At 43.9% G+C, this 15175-nt stretch overlaps 1 protein-coding gene across 1 annotated transcript in view; it reads right to left on the reverse strand.

Annotated features, from left to right (window-relative positions):
* GRIK4 (glutamate ionotropic receptor kainate type subunit 4) overlaps positions 1–15175 on the reverse strand; it is a 418526-nt gene that overhangs the window by 117513 nt on the left and 285838 nt on the right. Inside the window, exon 8 of the mRNA XM_081281772.1 lies at positions 14324–14377. Coding sequence (XP_081137898.1) covers positions 14324–14377 — 54 coding nt within the window. The remainder of the gene's footprint in view (positions 1–14323; positions 14378–15175) is intronic.

Consider the following 15175-nt stretch of genomic DNA (forward strand, 5'->3'; position numbering starts at 1 on the left):
AGGCACCGAGAGCTTATGTTCTCTTCTAGGCCAGTGGTTCTCATCACCTTGGCTGCGCACAATTGTTGATAGCTATCTAAGTGGTTATCCCTGGGCCTGGGATTTGTGACAACTGGTCTGAAACAGGCATTTGTGACAAGTACCACCAAGGGCCACTTAAAACTCATAGTTTTCCTCTTTCCCTGCCTTACACAGGACAGGAAAGTTAGCTACCTGTATGAAGGCTCTAAAAGGTTCTTCCTATATCCCAAACACCTTCCTCACCAGCACCACAATTTCCCACTCTATTAAAGCCTTGATTGAAATGCAAATGTTACCCGGGTGGGTGAGGTGACAGCTGTGTGCATCCTCATCTTAGAATCTCTGCCTCTCCCCATCCTCCACCTGGTTAACTACTATTGACTCTTTCAGGCCCACTGGGTGAGGCCTCCCCAGGAAGTCTAAGAACCTGCCAAGCTAGTCCAGAGGCCCTTCCTTGGTGGCTCCATAATTCCTGTGCTATGAGTCCTCATCACTTTATGGAACCCATACATTTACAATAATCTATTTGAGATCTTCTCCTGCAGTTTGACTCCCCAACACACAGCACAGTAGGTGCTCAATTAATGTAGATCCTGTGAATGTGTGAGCGTGAGGAGACCTTTTGACTCTCTGAGAGAGTTCAGGCCCTTCAATTCCTCGCTTCAGATTTAGTTAGATGCTTTCAATGATTCAGAAAAATTCAATGCTGTCACCAGCCATTAACACCTTGGCATGGATGGTATTTTCAGATCAGAGAGGCCTGTCATTCATCGGGGCTGTGAAGAGTGAATCGAGATATGGAACCAGGCAGTTATTCCCTGGCAAAAGAGAGTGAGAGATCAAGATAGCTTCCAAGACCAGGGCACTCACTCCCCAGGGAGACAACTAAGGGCAAGGAAGAGGTGAGCAAGCCAAACAAAGACACAAACTCCATGACAGGAAAGTCACCTGCTTCAGTGGAACTCAGGCTGAGCAGGAAAATTCACCCAGACAGTTATCCACAGACTCAACTGGATTTCAGAACTGAAAGGCCTTTGAAGATCCTCTAGCTTATTCTCGGAGGTTAAAGGGCTATCCAAGGTCACACGCAGGGAGATGGCCAAGACGGGATCTCTACTGATGCCAACTCCAGTGTTAGGTTACCATCTGAGCAGAACCTCCCTTTGCTGGCTCTGGCCACCCTTCTCCATCACACATCTTGGTCACCCCACCACAGGTACCTAGCTTACTGTTTCCACTGTCACTCTACCATTCTCATTTCAAACCTGTCTTTCCATCAAGAAGCGGTGTGTGCGCTAGGCAAGGTGGTGCATACCTATAATCCCAGCTATTCAGGAGGCTGAGGCAGGAGGATTGCAAGCTAGTGGTCAGCCGGGCAACTTAGTGAGATGCTGTCTCAAAATTAAAAAAAAAAAATGGCTAGGGATGAATCTCAGTGGTAGAGCACTTGCCTGGCACGCACAAGACCCTGGGTTCAATCCTCAGGACCACTAAATAAAGAAATAAGCAGCTGTATCTGTAAATCGCTATCCAAGCTCCCTGAGGAGCACCTAATGCTCCTGCCTCTGGGCCCCCACACTTGTGTTGCTTGACAGAGGCTCCATGGAGACGCATCCTGCTGGACCACATCAGACTGGTCCTTTAGTGCCCCACCACATAGCAGGCACTTAATAGGCATTTGCTGAGTAAGTGTAGTTGATTTCAGCATTTTCCACAGGAAAGTTGTTTAATCATGGCTGGCTCATCATTTTGTAATCCTATCACTTGGGCCAGGGGGCTTCAAGCTGTTAGCCACCATTTCCTCAAATGCAAATGCAAAGCAATAAAACTCAGTCAAAGCCTGTGAACCCCTTTTGGACTCTCCCGTCATTTTTGAACATTCCCACATTTTCCAACAACTTAGCTTAGAGAACACACTGGAGGTTAGCAGCTTCAGATAGCACCATCTTAGAGTCAGAGTTTCTCCTTAGGATGCCATTGTGCTCACGTATGCCCGAGAGACATTTGTCCCTGCCAGCCCTGCCACCTCTCGATTCACATTTGGTGGGGGTGGGACTTTGGCAGCTCACATAGACACATGGGGAGTTTTCACTTCATTACTCTGTTCCTAGTTGCACTAAAAACATATTTATTCACCAAAGCGTACTGTAGTATGCAGAGTGGCTCTCCTAAAAGGCTCAATAAAGCTGAAATATGTGGATACTCTTAATAATTTTACAATAAACTACACTTTAGAATCAATTTCTCTGGCACTAGAAAGTTACCAGAGATGGATGGTAGCTTCTGGCTCTATGTGTGTATGTGTGTGTGTGTGTGTGTGCGCACGCGCGCGTGCATAGGGATGTAGAAATGTGTGTGTTACACTTTCAGTGAAAGAGTGAACAATATGGCATCCTAGGAACTATGGGTCCAACTGGTTGAGAGGCCAATTTTGGAATGTTTCATCAGAAACATTATCAAACATTATCAAACAGCTTTGGAGCTTTGAAAGCTAGATAGAGACAGTAACTAGAAACCAGGCCTAAGGATGGAAAGACTCAACAGGGAAGTTGAAAACGGAGAAGGTAGGGAAATATTTACTAGCGATCCACTGAGGATTAGAAACTTCCCATGTTCTTCACAAAATGATGTGAAGAGATAAGCGTTATTTTCTCATGTTACAAAAAGAGTTTAAGTGACTTGCCACATGCACATCTATGTATAGAGGGTCCTCTCTGATCCAATGTCCTGGCTGCCTCCATAAACAATATCCTAAGGGTCATCACAGCACAGGGATGAGATAACTGACCTCATGTGCCCAGCTTTGGGAACAGGGGACCAATTAATTTCATAATGATCTGAAAACCTGAAGGAGAGGTTTTGTTTCAAAAACCTTTGGGATCTGACTCCATGAGTCTGGTGCCAGGTTCTGGTCTTAAGGGGCCACTTGACCAAGGCTGACCAGGGCAGGCATGATGGACAGCAAAGGAAGCAGCTCCTGGTGTCAGAGAGGCCACTCAGCGTGATCAGCTTGACTGCCCTTGCATTCTTCTTCCCCTTTCCGCCTCAGTGGTCATTCTTGGTGTCAACACTGGGCCTCAGGTTTTGACATTACCTGCACTAAGCAGAGTCCCCAATCCCTGGCTCTCAGATTCTGAAATAAGCCACCTGCATGTCCTGCAAACTCCTTCAGATCTGTCCAGGACAGAATGGGAGGAGGGTCTTCCCAGACTGAGTAGCTACCAGTTACTGTGTGGGCTACTTTGTGTTAGAGGTTTCATCAGGGTGAGCTAAATGCCTGTTGGATGCAAGGAGATGAGCTATCTCACCTGACCAGCCACCTCTGCCCCCTGCCACGTACTTACAATGTGATGAAATGCTCCATTCATTCATTCATTCAATCAATATTTATTGAGTACCTATTATGCTTCTATAGGCTACTAGAGTTACAAGACAGACTTGGTCCTGCCTTTAGGAAACTCTGAGTATGGAAAAGGGAGATAAAGATGAAAGAATTTCCACAGGAGCTGAATGCTACAAAATACAGAACACAGGTTACTATGGGAGTGTATGACAGCAGACTCAATCTAGCCAGGTGTCAGAGGAGACATCCCTGGGAAAAAAATGACATTTAAATAAGACCTGAAATGTGGGTAGGGCTGGAAGGAAGAAGGAGAGTGGGGCTGTAGCATCCTCACTTTCTCCTGGAATCAATTGCTGCTTCTTCCTCTGCTGCCCCAGCTCCCCTTTCTGTAATAATTTTAGCAATTTCAATTACTTATGACTAATCTGTGCTAAACCCTTGGAAAAATAAACACAAGCTCTTGTCTGCTTGACAATAAAATGGATGCAGAGGAGGAAGATTGGCTGCTTATGTCTATTCTGCCTAAACAAAACTGAGACTGAGTGTGGGGGCGGGGGTGGTGGGGGGAGTTGGGACATTACTGCAGGGCTTGCTGGGACCTGGCTTGAGTTTGTGAATCCAAGTAGCTGTTTGGTAAACAGGAACTGCTTCCATGGGTCACGTGGACCCTCCAGTTCAATGGGTCATTCTCCCGAATCTCCAGGGAACATTCCCAGTGTGGGGGAGTTGTGAATTGGAATGCTCCCAACCACACAAAACAAGTCCAGGGTTGGAAAGACCCACAGACATCACCTAATGCAACCTCAGAATTTGCAGATGAAGAACTGAAGCCCAGCAAGGAGAAATGGCTGCATAGTTGAAGGCAGTAGAATGGCATGGTTAGAGCTATCTGCCTGGTTCATGATCTGGATCCACTACCCTGAATAAGACAGGAAGGCCTTCAAACCTCAGCCTGCTCATCTCTAAAATAGAAATAAATGGTGCGCTTTGCTAGAGTTGGCATAAGGCTTAAATGAGAAAATAACTACGAAGCACTTATTAAGTAGTCTTGCACAGAGAAGATGTTCAATAAATATCAACTGTTGCAAATACTGTGTTACCCAGCATTAGTGTCAGGGCTGGACCTTTAAGCCACAGTGGCTTCACTGCCAGTCCAGTGCTTTGGTCCCTTGACAAGGCCTCCTGATAGAGTGACCCTTTCCCCTGCCTTCCAACAGGGCACAGTCAGTGCTCTGTACCTTCTCTCTCAGTTCCCCCAGAGAAAACTCAGAGATGCCACTGTCTCTATATACACCTCACAAATGGCAGCCTACTCTCCAGTGTGGGGGTGGTGCCAGGAACTGGGGGTTCTGGTGGAAACAGCAGGCAGCTCCCCATGCTGCTAGTAAGGTCAGAAGGAGACAGTGGCCCTGGGGGATCCCAAGTTTCTTGCTTCCAGGGCCCAGTTATGTCCCACTTTTCACTGATGTCCCATGACTGTTGATCTTTACTCTTAAATCTCTGCACATCTCCCTGTCGAGGAGACAGCTCCCTCCTACGGCACAGAGCCCATAAGCACTCTCTGACAACAGATTAGGGTGATTTTATCTTTTCTATTAGGCAGTGATTGCAACTCTCCCTGGGTTCATTAGTTGCTAGGTAATCCCTCCAGATTTATTAGCTCAAATCGAGCTTCCTCGCTTCCTTCTTCACCTCTTCAGAAAACATCAGCTGCCTTTGCTGTCTCAGTAGCAGACAGGGCTGTGACCAAAGGCCCTTAACTCTTCATGTTCTCTATTCAAACTTCCATCAATCTTATGGAACAAAGGTTCCCCCAGACAAACCCAGAGGCCAACTGGAGGACAGAGGCTTCCTTCCAGACTACAGAGCAGAAGGAGCTCAGAGCATCTGTGACTGTCCTGTGCATCTACCCAGAGAGAGCACTCTGGGCACAGACTCTTTTGGTATAAGGGAGCTGACACCCTTTAAACTAAGTGCTAATCTCCATTCATAGGATCCTCTAAATAGGCAAGCCAGGGCCTACCATGCCAACTGCTTTTCTAGCATACATGGAAAAGATGTGTGATGATGACTGATGATCATCATACAGAGATTGCTTCCCGATCACTAAGCTCATTTCCTCTTTTCCCTGGGCACACAGCTAGACTACATTTCCCAGTTGCCCTTGCAGGTAGGTGTTACCATATAATGTGTTCTAATCAATAGAATTCTGAGAAATATGTACCAATTCCAGACCTGATCCATAAACCCTCCTGTGTGGGATCCTCCATGTTTTTTCCCACCCCTGGTTTCTAAGAGGACACATGCATAAGCTAGAAGATACCTAGGCCCCTGAAAGACCTTAGGGAAGTCTACCCAGTTATCAAGAACATATTTCTGGGACTTCAGTTAAAGTAATAAATAGTGAGTTGGTCCTTATTATCTGTGGGTTCCACACCCATGGATTCAACCAACTGTAGATTGAAAATATTTGGGGAAATATGAACTAAAAAGAGATAAATCGACATAAATATAGCCAGCCAATCCTTAACAAAGGTGCCAAAAGCATACATTGGAGAAAAGACAGCCTTTTAAACAAATTATCCTAGGAGAAAAATGGATATTAATATGTGGAAGAATGAAACTAAATCCCTACGTCTCACCCTACACAAAAATCAACTCAAAGTGGATCAAAGACCTAGGAATTAGACCAGAAGCAGTGAAACTACTAGAAGAAAACACAGGGGCCACACTTCAACACTTTGGCACAGGCACTGACCGACTTTCTTAATAAGACTCCTAAAACTCAAGAAATAAAACCAAGCTAGGCGCGGTGGCACAGGCCTGTAATCCCAGTGGCTCCAGAGGCTGACGCAGGAGGTTGGCGAGTTCAAAGCCAGCCTCAGCAAAGGTGAGGAGCTAAGCAACTCAGTGAGACCCTATCTCTAAATAAAAATACAAAAAGGGCTGGGGATGTGGCTCAGTGGTCGAGCGCCCCTGAGTTCAATCCCAGTACCCCCTACAAAAAGAAAGAAACCAAGAATCAATCGGTGGAACTGCATTACATTTAAAGCCTTCGGTTCAGCAAAGGAAACAAAAGTGTGAAGAGGGAGCCCACAGAGTGGGAGAAAATCAGAACTCAAAAACTTAACACCAAAAAAAAAAAAAAGAATAATCCACTCAATAAATGGGCAAAAAGATCTAAAAGAGACATTTCTCAAATAAAGAAATACAAATGGCCAACAAATATATGAAAAAAGCTTTAACATCTTCAGCAATCAGGGAGATGCAGCCAAAACTACACTGAGACTTCATCTCACCCAGTTAGAATGGCAATCTTCAAAAATACAAATATCAATAATTGCTGGTGAGCATGTAGGGGAAGAGGTACACTTATCTATTGTTGGTGGGAATGCAAATTAGTACAAACACTTGGAAGGCAATATGGAGATTCCTCAAAAAACTAGGAATAGAACCAGCTATCCCGGTCCTTGGTATTTATCCAAAAGAACTAAAATCAACATATTATAGTGTTACATGAATACCCATGTTTAGAGCAGCACAATCCATAATAGACAAACCAACCTAGGTTTTCATCAATAGATGAATGAATAAAGAAAATGTGGATATACACAATGGAGTTCTACTCAGCCATGAAAAGAATGAAATTAAGTCCTTTTCTGGTAAATGGGTGGAAATGGAGAACATCATGCTAAGTGAAATAAGTCAGATTTGGAATTTCAAGGATTAAATGTTTTCTCTCAGACATGGAAGCTAAAGAGATAAAAGGAATGATAATGGGGCTTTATTTTTAATAGAAGGTAGAGATGGGAGACTTAGGGGGAGGGAACAGGGGAAGGACCAGGGAGTGAAGCTGACCAAATTATACCAGAATAGAGCACAATGCATTACAATCTTATGTGTAACTATAATGCATCAATCAATCAATCAATCAATAAAAGGAAGACCAATAGAGCAGAGGGAGGGGATCAGAAAGAGGGTAGAGAAGGGAGCTGTAATTGGCATCGAAATGGAGAAAAGTACATTATATGCATTTATGAACATGTCAAAATGAGCTCCATCATCATAATGCACTAAAATAAATGAATAAATACATTTTAAAAATATTTTTGAGTTGTTAATGGACCTTTAATTGTTTAATTAAAAATAATTTTGAGTTGTTAATGGACAATTAATTAATTAATTAAATTGTGGTGCAGAGAATTAGACCCAGTGCCTCACACATTCTAGGCAAGCGCTCTACTACTGAAATAAAACCCTAGCCCCAATAAATCGTTTTTTTGGTTTGGGTTTGTTTTTTTTTTTTTTTTTGTACCAGGGATTAAACTCTGGGGTGCTTGATTGACCACTGAGTCACATCCCCAGCCCTTTTTAAATATTTTATTTAGAGACAGGGTCTCACTGAGTTGCTAAGTACCTCACTAATCTGCTGACACTAGCTTTGAACTCGAGATCCTCCTGCCTCAGCCTCCTGAGTTGCTGGGATTAGAGGCATGTGCCACCAAAGTTGGGTCTGTACTGACTTTTTTCTTGTCACTATTCTCTAAATTATGCAGTGAGTATGCTGCATTTATGTTATATTAAGAATTATAATCTAGGAGATGACTTAAAGTACAGGGGAGTAAATACCATGGCATTTTCTATCCATAGGTTGTCATCTGTGAGGGGTTCTGGAACCAGTCCCCCACAGACATGGAGAGGTGACTATACCTCCATTGTGGGGAAGCTTGGAGATTTGGGGTGGATCAATCATAGCAGCTAGAATTACCTGCCAGACACAAACAGTGTTATCAATAATTAACTTTTAATTCTTACCAAGGTTTTTTAAAGATGGATATTATTATTATTATTCCCAATTTAACTCTGAGGAAACTGAAGCCCAGGAACCTCAGGGCCATGAGAATCCTGAGCTCCTAAACGATTTTCACCAGTTGTGAATGACTGTAAGGACTGGGGTTTTATACATCAGCTCCTTCCTCTCATCACAGAGCTTCTTAACAGCATCCCCCTCAACCACAGCCAGGTGGTCTTGCTTCTTGCAAACTCCAAATAGAAACAAGAAACATACCTGACCATATCACACCCCTTGGGATGGCTATTATTTTAAAAATGAAAAGTAGCAAGTATTGAAAAAGTTGCAGTGAAACTCAAACCTTGTAAATTTCTGGTGGGAATGAAAAGTGGTGCAGTCATTTAGATACTAGTTTGTTGGTTACTCAATAAATTAAACATATTATGACTCTGTGATCCAGCCATTCCCCTCCTAGGCATATACCTGTAGGGGTTTAAAGCAGGAACTTGAACAGACATTTGTACATCTATGTTCATAGCAGCATTCTTTGCAATAATCAAAAGGAGGAAGCAACCCACGTGTCTATCCATGGATTAATAAATAAACAGAGTATGGTCTACATACACAATGATATCTTATTCAGCTTTAAGAAGGCAGGAAATTTTGACACATGGATCAACCTCAAAGACAATATTGTAAGTAAAAAGAGCAGACACAAGAGGCTAAATAGTGTATAATTCCATTTATAAGAAATGCCTGGTCAAATTCATAGAGATAGAGGGTGGAATGGTGGTTTCCGGCAGCCGGGAGGAGGAGGAACTGGGGAGAACCTGTCTAATAGGTACAGAGAGTTCCAGTCTGGGAAGATAAAAGCTGTTCTGGAGATGGATGGAGTTGATGGTCACATAGAAACGTAAACATACTTCATGTCACTGAAAGGAATACTAAAAAAAAACTGGTTAAAATAGTAAATTTTGCTATATATATATTTTTATCACAATAAAAATGTCTTTTAAAAATGGAATGAGGTCTGGGGTTGTGGCTCAGTGGTAGAGTGCTTGCCTCTCACGTGTGAGGCCCTGAGTTTCATCCACAGCACTGCATATAAATAAATGAATAAAATAAAGGTCCATCAACAACTAAAAAAATTTTTTTTAAAGTGGAATGAAGGGGACTGGGGATGTGGCTCAAGCGGTAGCGCGCTCGCCTGGCATGCGTGCGGCCCGGGTTCGATCCTCAGCACCACATACAAACAAAGATGTTGTGTCTGCCGAAAACTAAAAAATAAATATTAAAAAAAAAAAATTCTCTCTCTCTCTCTCTCTCTCTCTCTCTCTCTCTCTCTCTCTCTCTCTCTCTCTCTTTAAAAAAAAAATAAAAAAATAAAAAAAAATAAAGTGGAATGAAATTTTGATACATGCTATGACAGAGAAGAACCTAGAAAATATGATAAGTGAAATAAATGAGACACAAAAGGAGAAATATTCTATAACTCCACTTATAAAGGGGGCCCAGGATAGGCAAACTCCAGAGAAAAGGAAAAAAAAAAAAAACGGAGTTTGACAGGGGCTAGAGAAGAGGGTGTGGAAAGCTACTTTTTAATAAACAGAATTTCTTTAGGTTGAGGAAAAAAAATTCTAGAAGTAGCCGGGAGTGGTGGACACGCCTCTAATTCCAGCAGCTTGGGAGGCTGAGGTAGGAGGATCAGAAGTTCAAAGCCAGCCCCAGCAACATAGTGAGGCTCTATGCAACTTAGGGAGACCCTGTCTCAAAATAAAAAATAAAAAGAGCTGGGAGTGTGACTCAGTGGTTAAGCACCCCCGAGTGCAATCCCTAGTGCCAAAGAAAGAAACAAAGAAAAACAAACTTAGAAATAAATAGTGGTAATAGTTGTATTAATGCCATGGAAATGTAAACTCAGAAATGGTTAAAATGACAATTTTGAGGAGAGAGGGAAGGAGGGAGACAGGGAGGTATGAAAGGAGGGAAGGGCTGATTGATCTCTGGATGAGGGCAGGAACCAGTTCTCAGGGTTGCACATGTGACTTTGAGCAGTAATTCGGTTGCTTTGCTTGGTTCCCTATTTGGTCCAGTCTCACTTGGGCCTAAACTCTTGTCCTTTTACTTTGGTCTGCTAGCTGGGCCTTGCTTCCTCCTAGTTCCTCTCCATAGGCCTGACCTCTGGCCAAGAGCACATCTGGCTTTCAATTTGCCTTTCAAGTTCTGTGACTTGGACCTCATAAGCTGACCCTCTGCTTCTGGGCTCCGGCCTCAACCAGTTGCCATTCTCACCTACTAATCAGGGACATGCTGTGCTGGGAATGAGTCCCGACCATTTAGAACCTGGAACCAGGGCAGGAAGCTGCTTCACTGATCAAACCTTTCACACCAGCACCAACTCCCCCCAAATCCCACCTTGAAGTAGATAATGCAAATAAAAGACCTGGACCTCTGTCCACCGTTCGCATGACTGGGGGTTTGAACATCTTCACACTTCAGTCACCTCCTTTGTTCTGGGCAGCATCTGTTCCTGCATGTGGTTCTCTCCCCCTCTGAAGAAGCACCTCTCTCTTGGTCTGATACCCCACCGTCATGGTGCTACTGAGCTGGGCTTCTCCTGACCCACAGACTTGGCTCTTCCTTGGATTCATCCAGCTTATCCCAAGCTCAGCAGTGAGAACTGGGAACCCTCCAGTAGCCTCAACTCCCTCTAACTCAGTTCCTCTTGTCACATTTGTCCTCTCTGTCAACCAAGGCCCAGGGTTGGCACACTTATTCTCCCTGCTGCCTAGACCCTGAGAGAGAGGAAAAGACAGTTCTTCAGTGGGGGCCAATGAATTGACGGTTTGCAAGTCTGATTCATGATGGATCATTCTGTTCCAACTCTTGTAATGGCTAATCAACTGATGGAATCCAGAGAAGACAACCCAATGCATTCATTACAGATGCCCTAAATCAATCAGCTCTCTTAATGCCTGCATGAGAACTCAGGTATGGGGACTTGGTCAATTACTCAGTAATTACTGACACAAATAAGCCCTGCAATGGTGGGTTCAGTCATGCACAATAACCAAACTACCTACATCTATTCATTCTCTGGAAAAAAATAAAACAGCAATTTAGGAGTCATTTTTACAGGCCATTACATGCAAAATATGTATCTTCCATTTCTTTAGCTGATGAGAAGCAAAACTAGGACTTTAAAAAATAATCCCCCTTTACTAAATTCATATGAGAACCAATTGCTGCATGTATATTATCTCCCAAAGAAGGTACTATTAGTGCCCATTTACAGAAGATGTCACAAAGACTCAGAGAGGTTAAATAACTCACACAAGATCACATGGCCAACATCTATTCAAACCAGAATTTTAAGTCTAATCTACCTAAAGCTGAGGTCCATGCCTCTTCCAGTTCTCAAAAAAACTATTCTGAGAACCCACTGCATCAATGTGGCAGAATTCAGAGAGATGGGTCATGATGGGGATCCCTAAGGAATGCAGAGAAGAAATACATAAAAACCAAGGCCCAGGCGGCATCTGTGTTTGGGGGATGGAGCTGGATAAATGCAAAAGATTACGAACACGAACACATTGCCCTTTATAAAGTGCCTCCTTCTCTAGCTCAAAACAGTGTTTCAGTCTTGCTACCACCCTGACTCTTCCAGAAAACCAAGGCACTAATGAGGAGCTTTTAGAATATTTTCTCACTGATTTGATGCAATACTTCTGTTTCTATTTTCTTGACTATTATTCAACCAGCATCACTCATATAATTAATTCTCTGGTTTTTCTCCCTTGCAAACTCACAAACTATGAAATTCCTGTTAATTCCAAGTTCAGAGAGCTCTCAGACTGAGGCATCTCTCGGAGCTTCTCTGCTCCACGCCCACCTGAAAAGGAAGAAAGTCCTTTGAAAACTGAAAGTATTATAGTGCTATGTTGAAAAACACAGCACTTCAGAGCATATAGTACTTTATGATTTATGAGCGTTTTTACTTACAGAATTCCAGTTAATCCTCACAACAACCTCGTAAGGTTGTTATACCCATTTAAAAAATGTGAAAACTGGGGCTCTGAGGGCAGAGTTGACTCTTTCAGAGAGAACAGGACAGAGTGGGGACATGACCCTGAGTCCCCTGATGTCACAGGCCAGTGCTTCTTCTACTAGATAACATGCCAATGTCCCCACCATGTCAGAGCAGGTAGAATGACATCTTCTTAAAAATCTAAGTTGAGCTTCTCCATCTCCTTCCTTCCTTCCTTCCTCCCTCCCTCCCTCCCTCCCTCCCTCCCTTCCTTCCTTCCTTCCTTCCTTCCTTCCTTCCTTCCTTCCTTCCTTTCTTCCTCAGGATTGAACTCAGGGGGACCTTGACTAATGAACCACATCCCAGCCCATTTTTGTATTTTATTTAAAGACATGGCCTCACTGAGTTGCACCTTGCCATTGCTGAGGCTGGCTGTGAACTCCTGCCTCAGCCTCTGGAGCCACTGGGATTACAGGAGTGTGCCACTGTACCCAGAGCCATCTGATTTCTGATTCCCCTCCAAACCACTGGCCTCCTTCCCTCCCGCTGCCAAGTGACCCAGTGACTCCTGGCTGCAGCCTTTCTCCTCCTCTGCTGCAGCTGCCTGGTGCTGGGAGAGAGCCGCCCTGGCAGGCTGACACAGCACTGCAGACCCTGGCCTGCCTTTTGTCCCTCCTCCTCTCCATCTCCCAGGCTCCCCAAATGGAACCCAATTGTACTTTAATCTCTCTTTACTCTTCTGCCAACTTGCCCAGGCCGCCCCAGAGGCCTCTTTACTTGAAGCAAATGCTTTTGCATTGCTCTGGGAATAGCCTAATCCTTGTCTCCCCTTTTACATGTTAATGCTCTGATTTACAGCAGCAGTGTTAGGAAAAAAATTAAAAAGTGGCAAACAAGGCCTTCGTGCTGTTTTACATTTGGGGGACGTGAGAGTGGGCCTCGGGGTGCTAGTGAGGCTCTATTTCTGGATGCAAGAGCTGCTTACACAGGTGTGCTCCTTGGAGAAAGTTCGTTGTGCCATGAACACATAGCAAGCGTGGTCTTCTTCGATCAACAATTCCAACCATAGCACAGGCAGTTTTGAGACGGTGTTGAACCAGCCGTTTAAACTCGAGTTCAAGCAAAGGGGAATGACTCTCTGGCAAACCTCTAAGATCTCTTTCAACTCTGAGAGCAAAAGCCTGTTGTATGCTTCAAGGTTAATAGTCCACAGAAGCCCAAGAAAGGGCTGCTCATGGACACCTACAGCTAGGAAAGAACAAGGATCTCAGAGTCCACGCCTGTCTCCGTAGGTAGGCGGCTCCTATACACCGAGGGAGATCTAGTCCCTATGTCCAGGGAGGGAGACTGCACCATCTCCTAAATTACCCTCTTGCACACTTTCAGCAAGAAAGTCTTTGCTTCTCAGTAAGCTTATTCTTTTTAAAGTCGAAAATACCAAGCTGTGAGGTTGAATTCTGCTCTCTAAACTTAGCAGGGCTCTTTCAACTAATTGATATCTGCCTTAAATTCTCTGGTTTCAAAATTATAACAGCTCAATGATGTTGCTGTTCATACTTCCATTTTGTAGATAAAGACACCAAAGCTTAGTGTTTTGTTGAAGGGCACATGGTTGGCATTTGGGAAAGCCAATATTAAACTTTGACTCAATAAAATTTCTACAGATCTCAGCTTTCTCATCTGCAAAATAAGGGGATTTGGCTAAGATTGCTTCTAGAAGTCCATCCAATTAAACCACTATAAGACATATATACTTTCTGCACCCCGGTGTTGTACTTCTGAGTTATCATGGGGAGCTGGTGATGTAGAGACTGGACTGCAGGTCAGTCACCGGACCTACCAGCAAGGCCCATCCATCATGATACAGCCCAAGGTATCAGTGCTAAGTAGCTAGAGGCATTCAAATGGAGGCCTTAAAGTCCCCAAATTTCCATTTTTTGAGGCTAAGAATCATTAGAATGCGAATCCCACTGGGCTCTCAGACTCCCATGTTTCCAAGATGCCTTGGCTCTGGTTGGCTTCTGCTCCTCTGCCTTAATTTCTCCACTTACTCCCCATTTCCTAGGTCCCATCAGGACCCACTAACCCCGACCACTGACAATTCTCTATACCAAAGAGGTGATCTGTGGAAACTTCTTACCAGATTAGTGAAGATGTATGTGTAATAGGCTGACACCATCCCTAGTTCAGCTGCCTGCAAAGTAAAGAGAAGGAGATTAGAGAAGAAAACAAGACTCACTGGAAGCAAATGAGCAGAGAGGGCATCAAGGACCTGTGCTTTGTCTGGCCACCACCCTGCAGCACCAGGCTAAGTGGGATCTCTTGACAGGTTCTTATGTTACCCTGAATCTTGGATGATGGAACACAGAAACACTGGCCTCTAAAGGTCTCCCCGCCTCCATCCCCCGACCCCGCCATGACACCCACAGTAGCTGGTGTACACTCCCATGGATTTAAGGGGATATTGTGGGGAACAAAGTGGCTTTACATAAAGTGAAGCAAATAGTAAAATAGACTAGAATAATTTTCTCCACAAATGATAACAATGGCTAACATTTACCCATTAGATACCAGGCTCTACAAACTATTCTATAGGGGTCAATCATGGGGGGGGAGGCATGATTACATCCCCTACCCTCATTTCATAACAGAAGAAACCAAAAGGAAAACAAGCTAAATCACTTATACAAGAGTCTCATACACGGAACAGATGAAATTAAGCTAGGCAGCCTAATTTCAGTGCTTTTAACCAAACTCTACTCCCCTTTGAGGACAATGTTATGGACGAAACTGTACACCCAATCTTTTAGGGCCATGGCGTAGGTAAGAGAGACTGTGAAAATGAACCTCACCCACATCAGAATGCAGGTGAAACTCATTAAGAGTATTCTGAGTCTATAATAATCTAGGAAACAAGCAAATCATCTGCCCACTTTGGTCCTTTATTAATAGTAAGGAACTAGTTGCCCTTGATCACAGCACACGGGCAGAC

This window comes from Spermophilus citellus (genome assembly GCF_964194105.1).
Source record: "Spermophilus citellus genome assembly, chromosome: 2".
Lineage (NCBI taxonomy): Eukaryota > Metazoa > Chordata > Mammalia > Rodentia > Sciuridae > Spermophilus > Spermophilus citellus.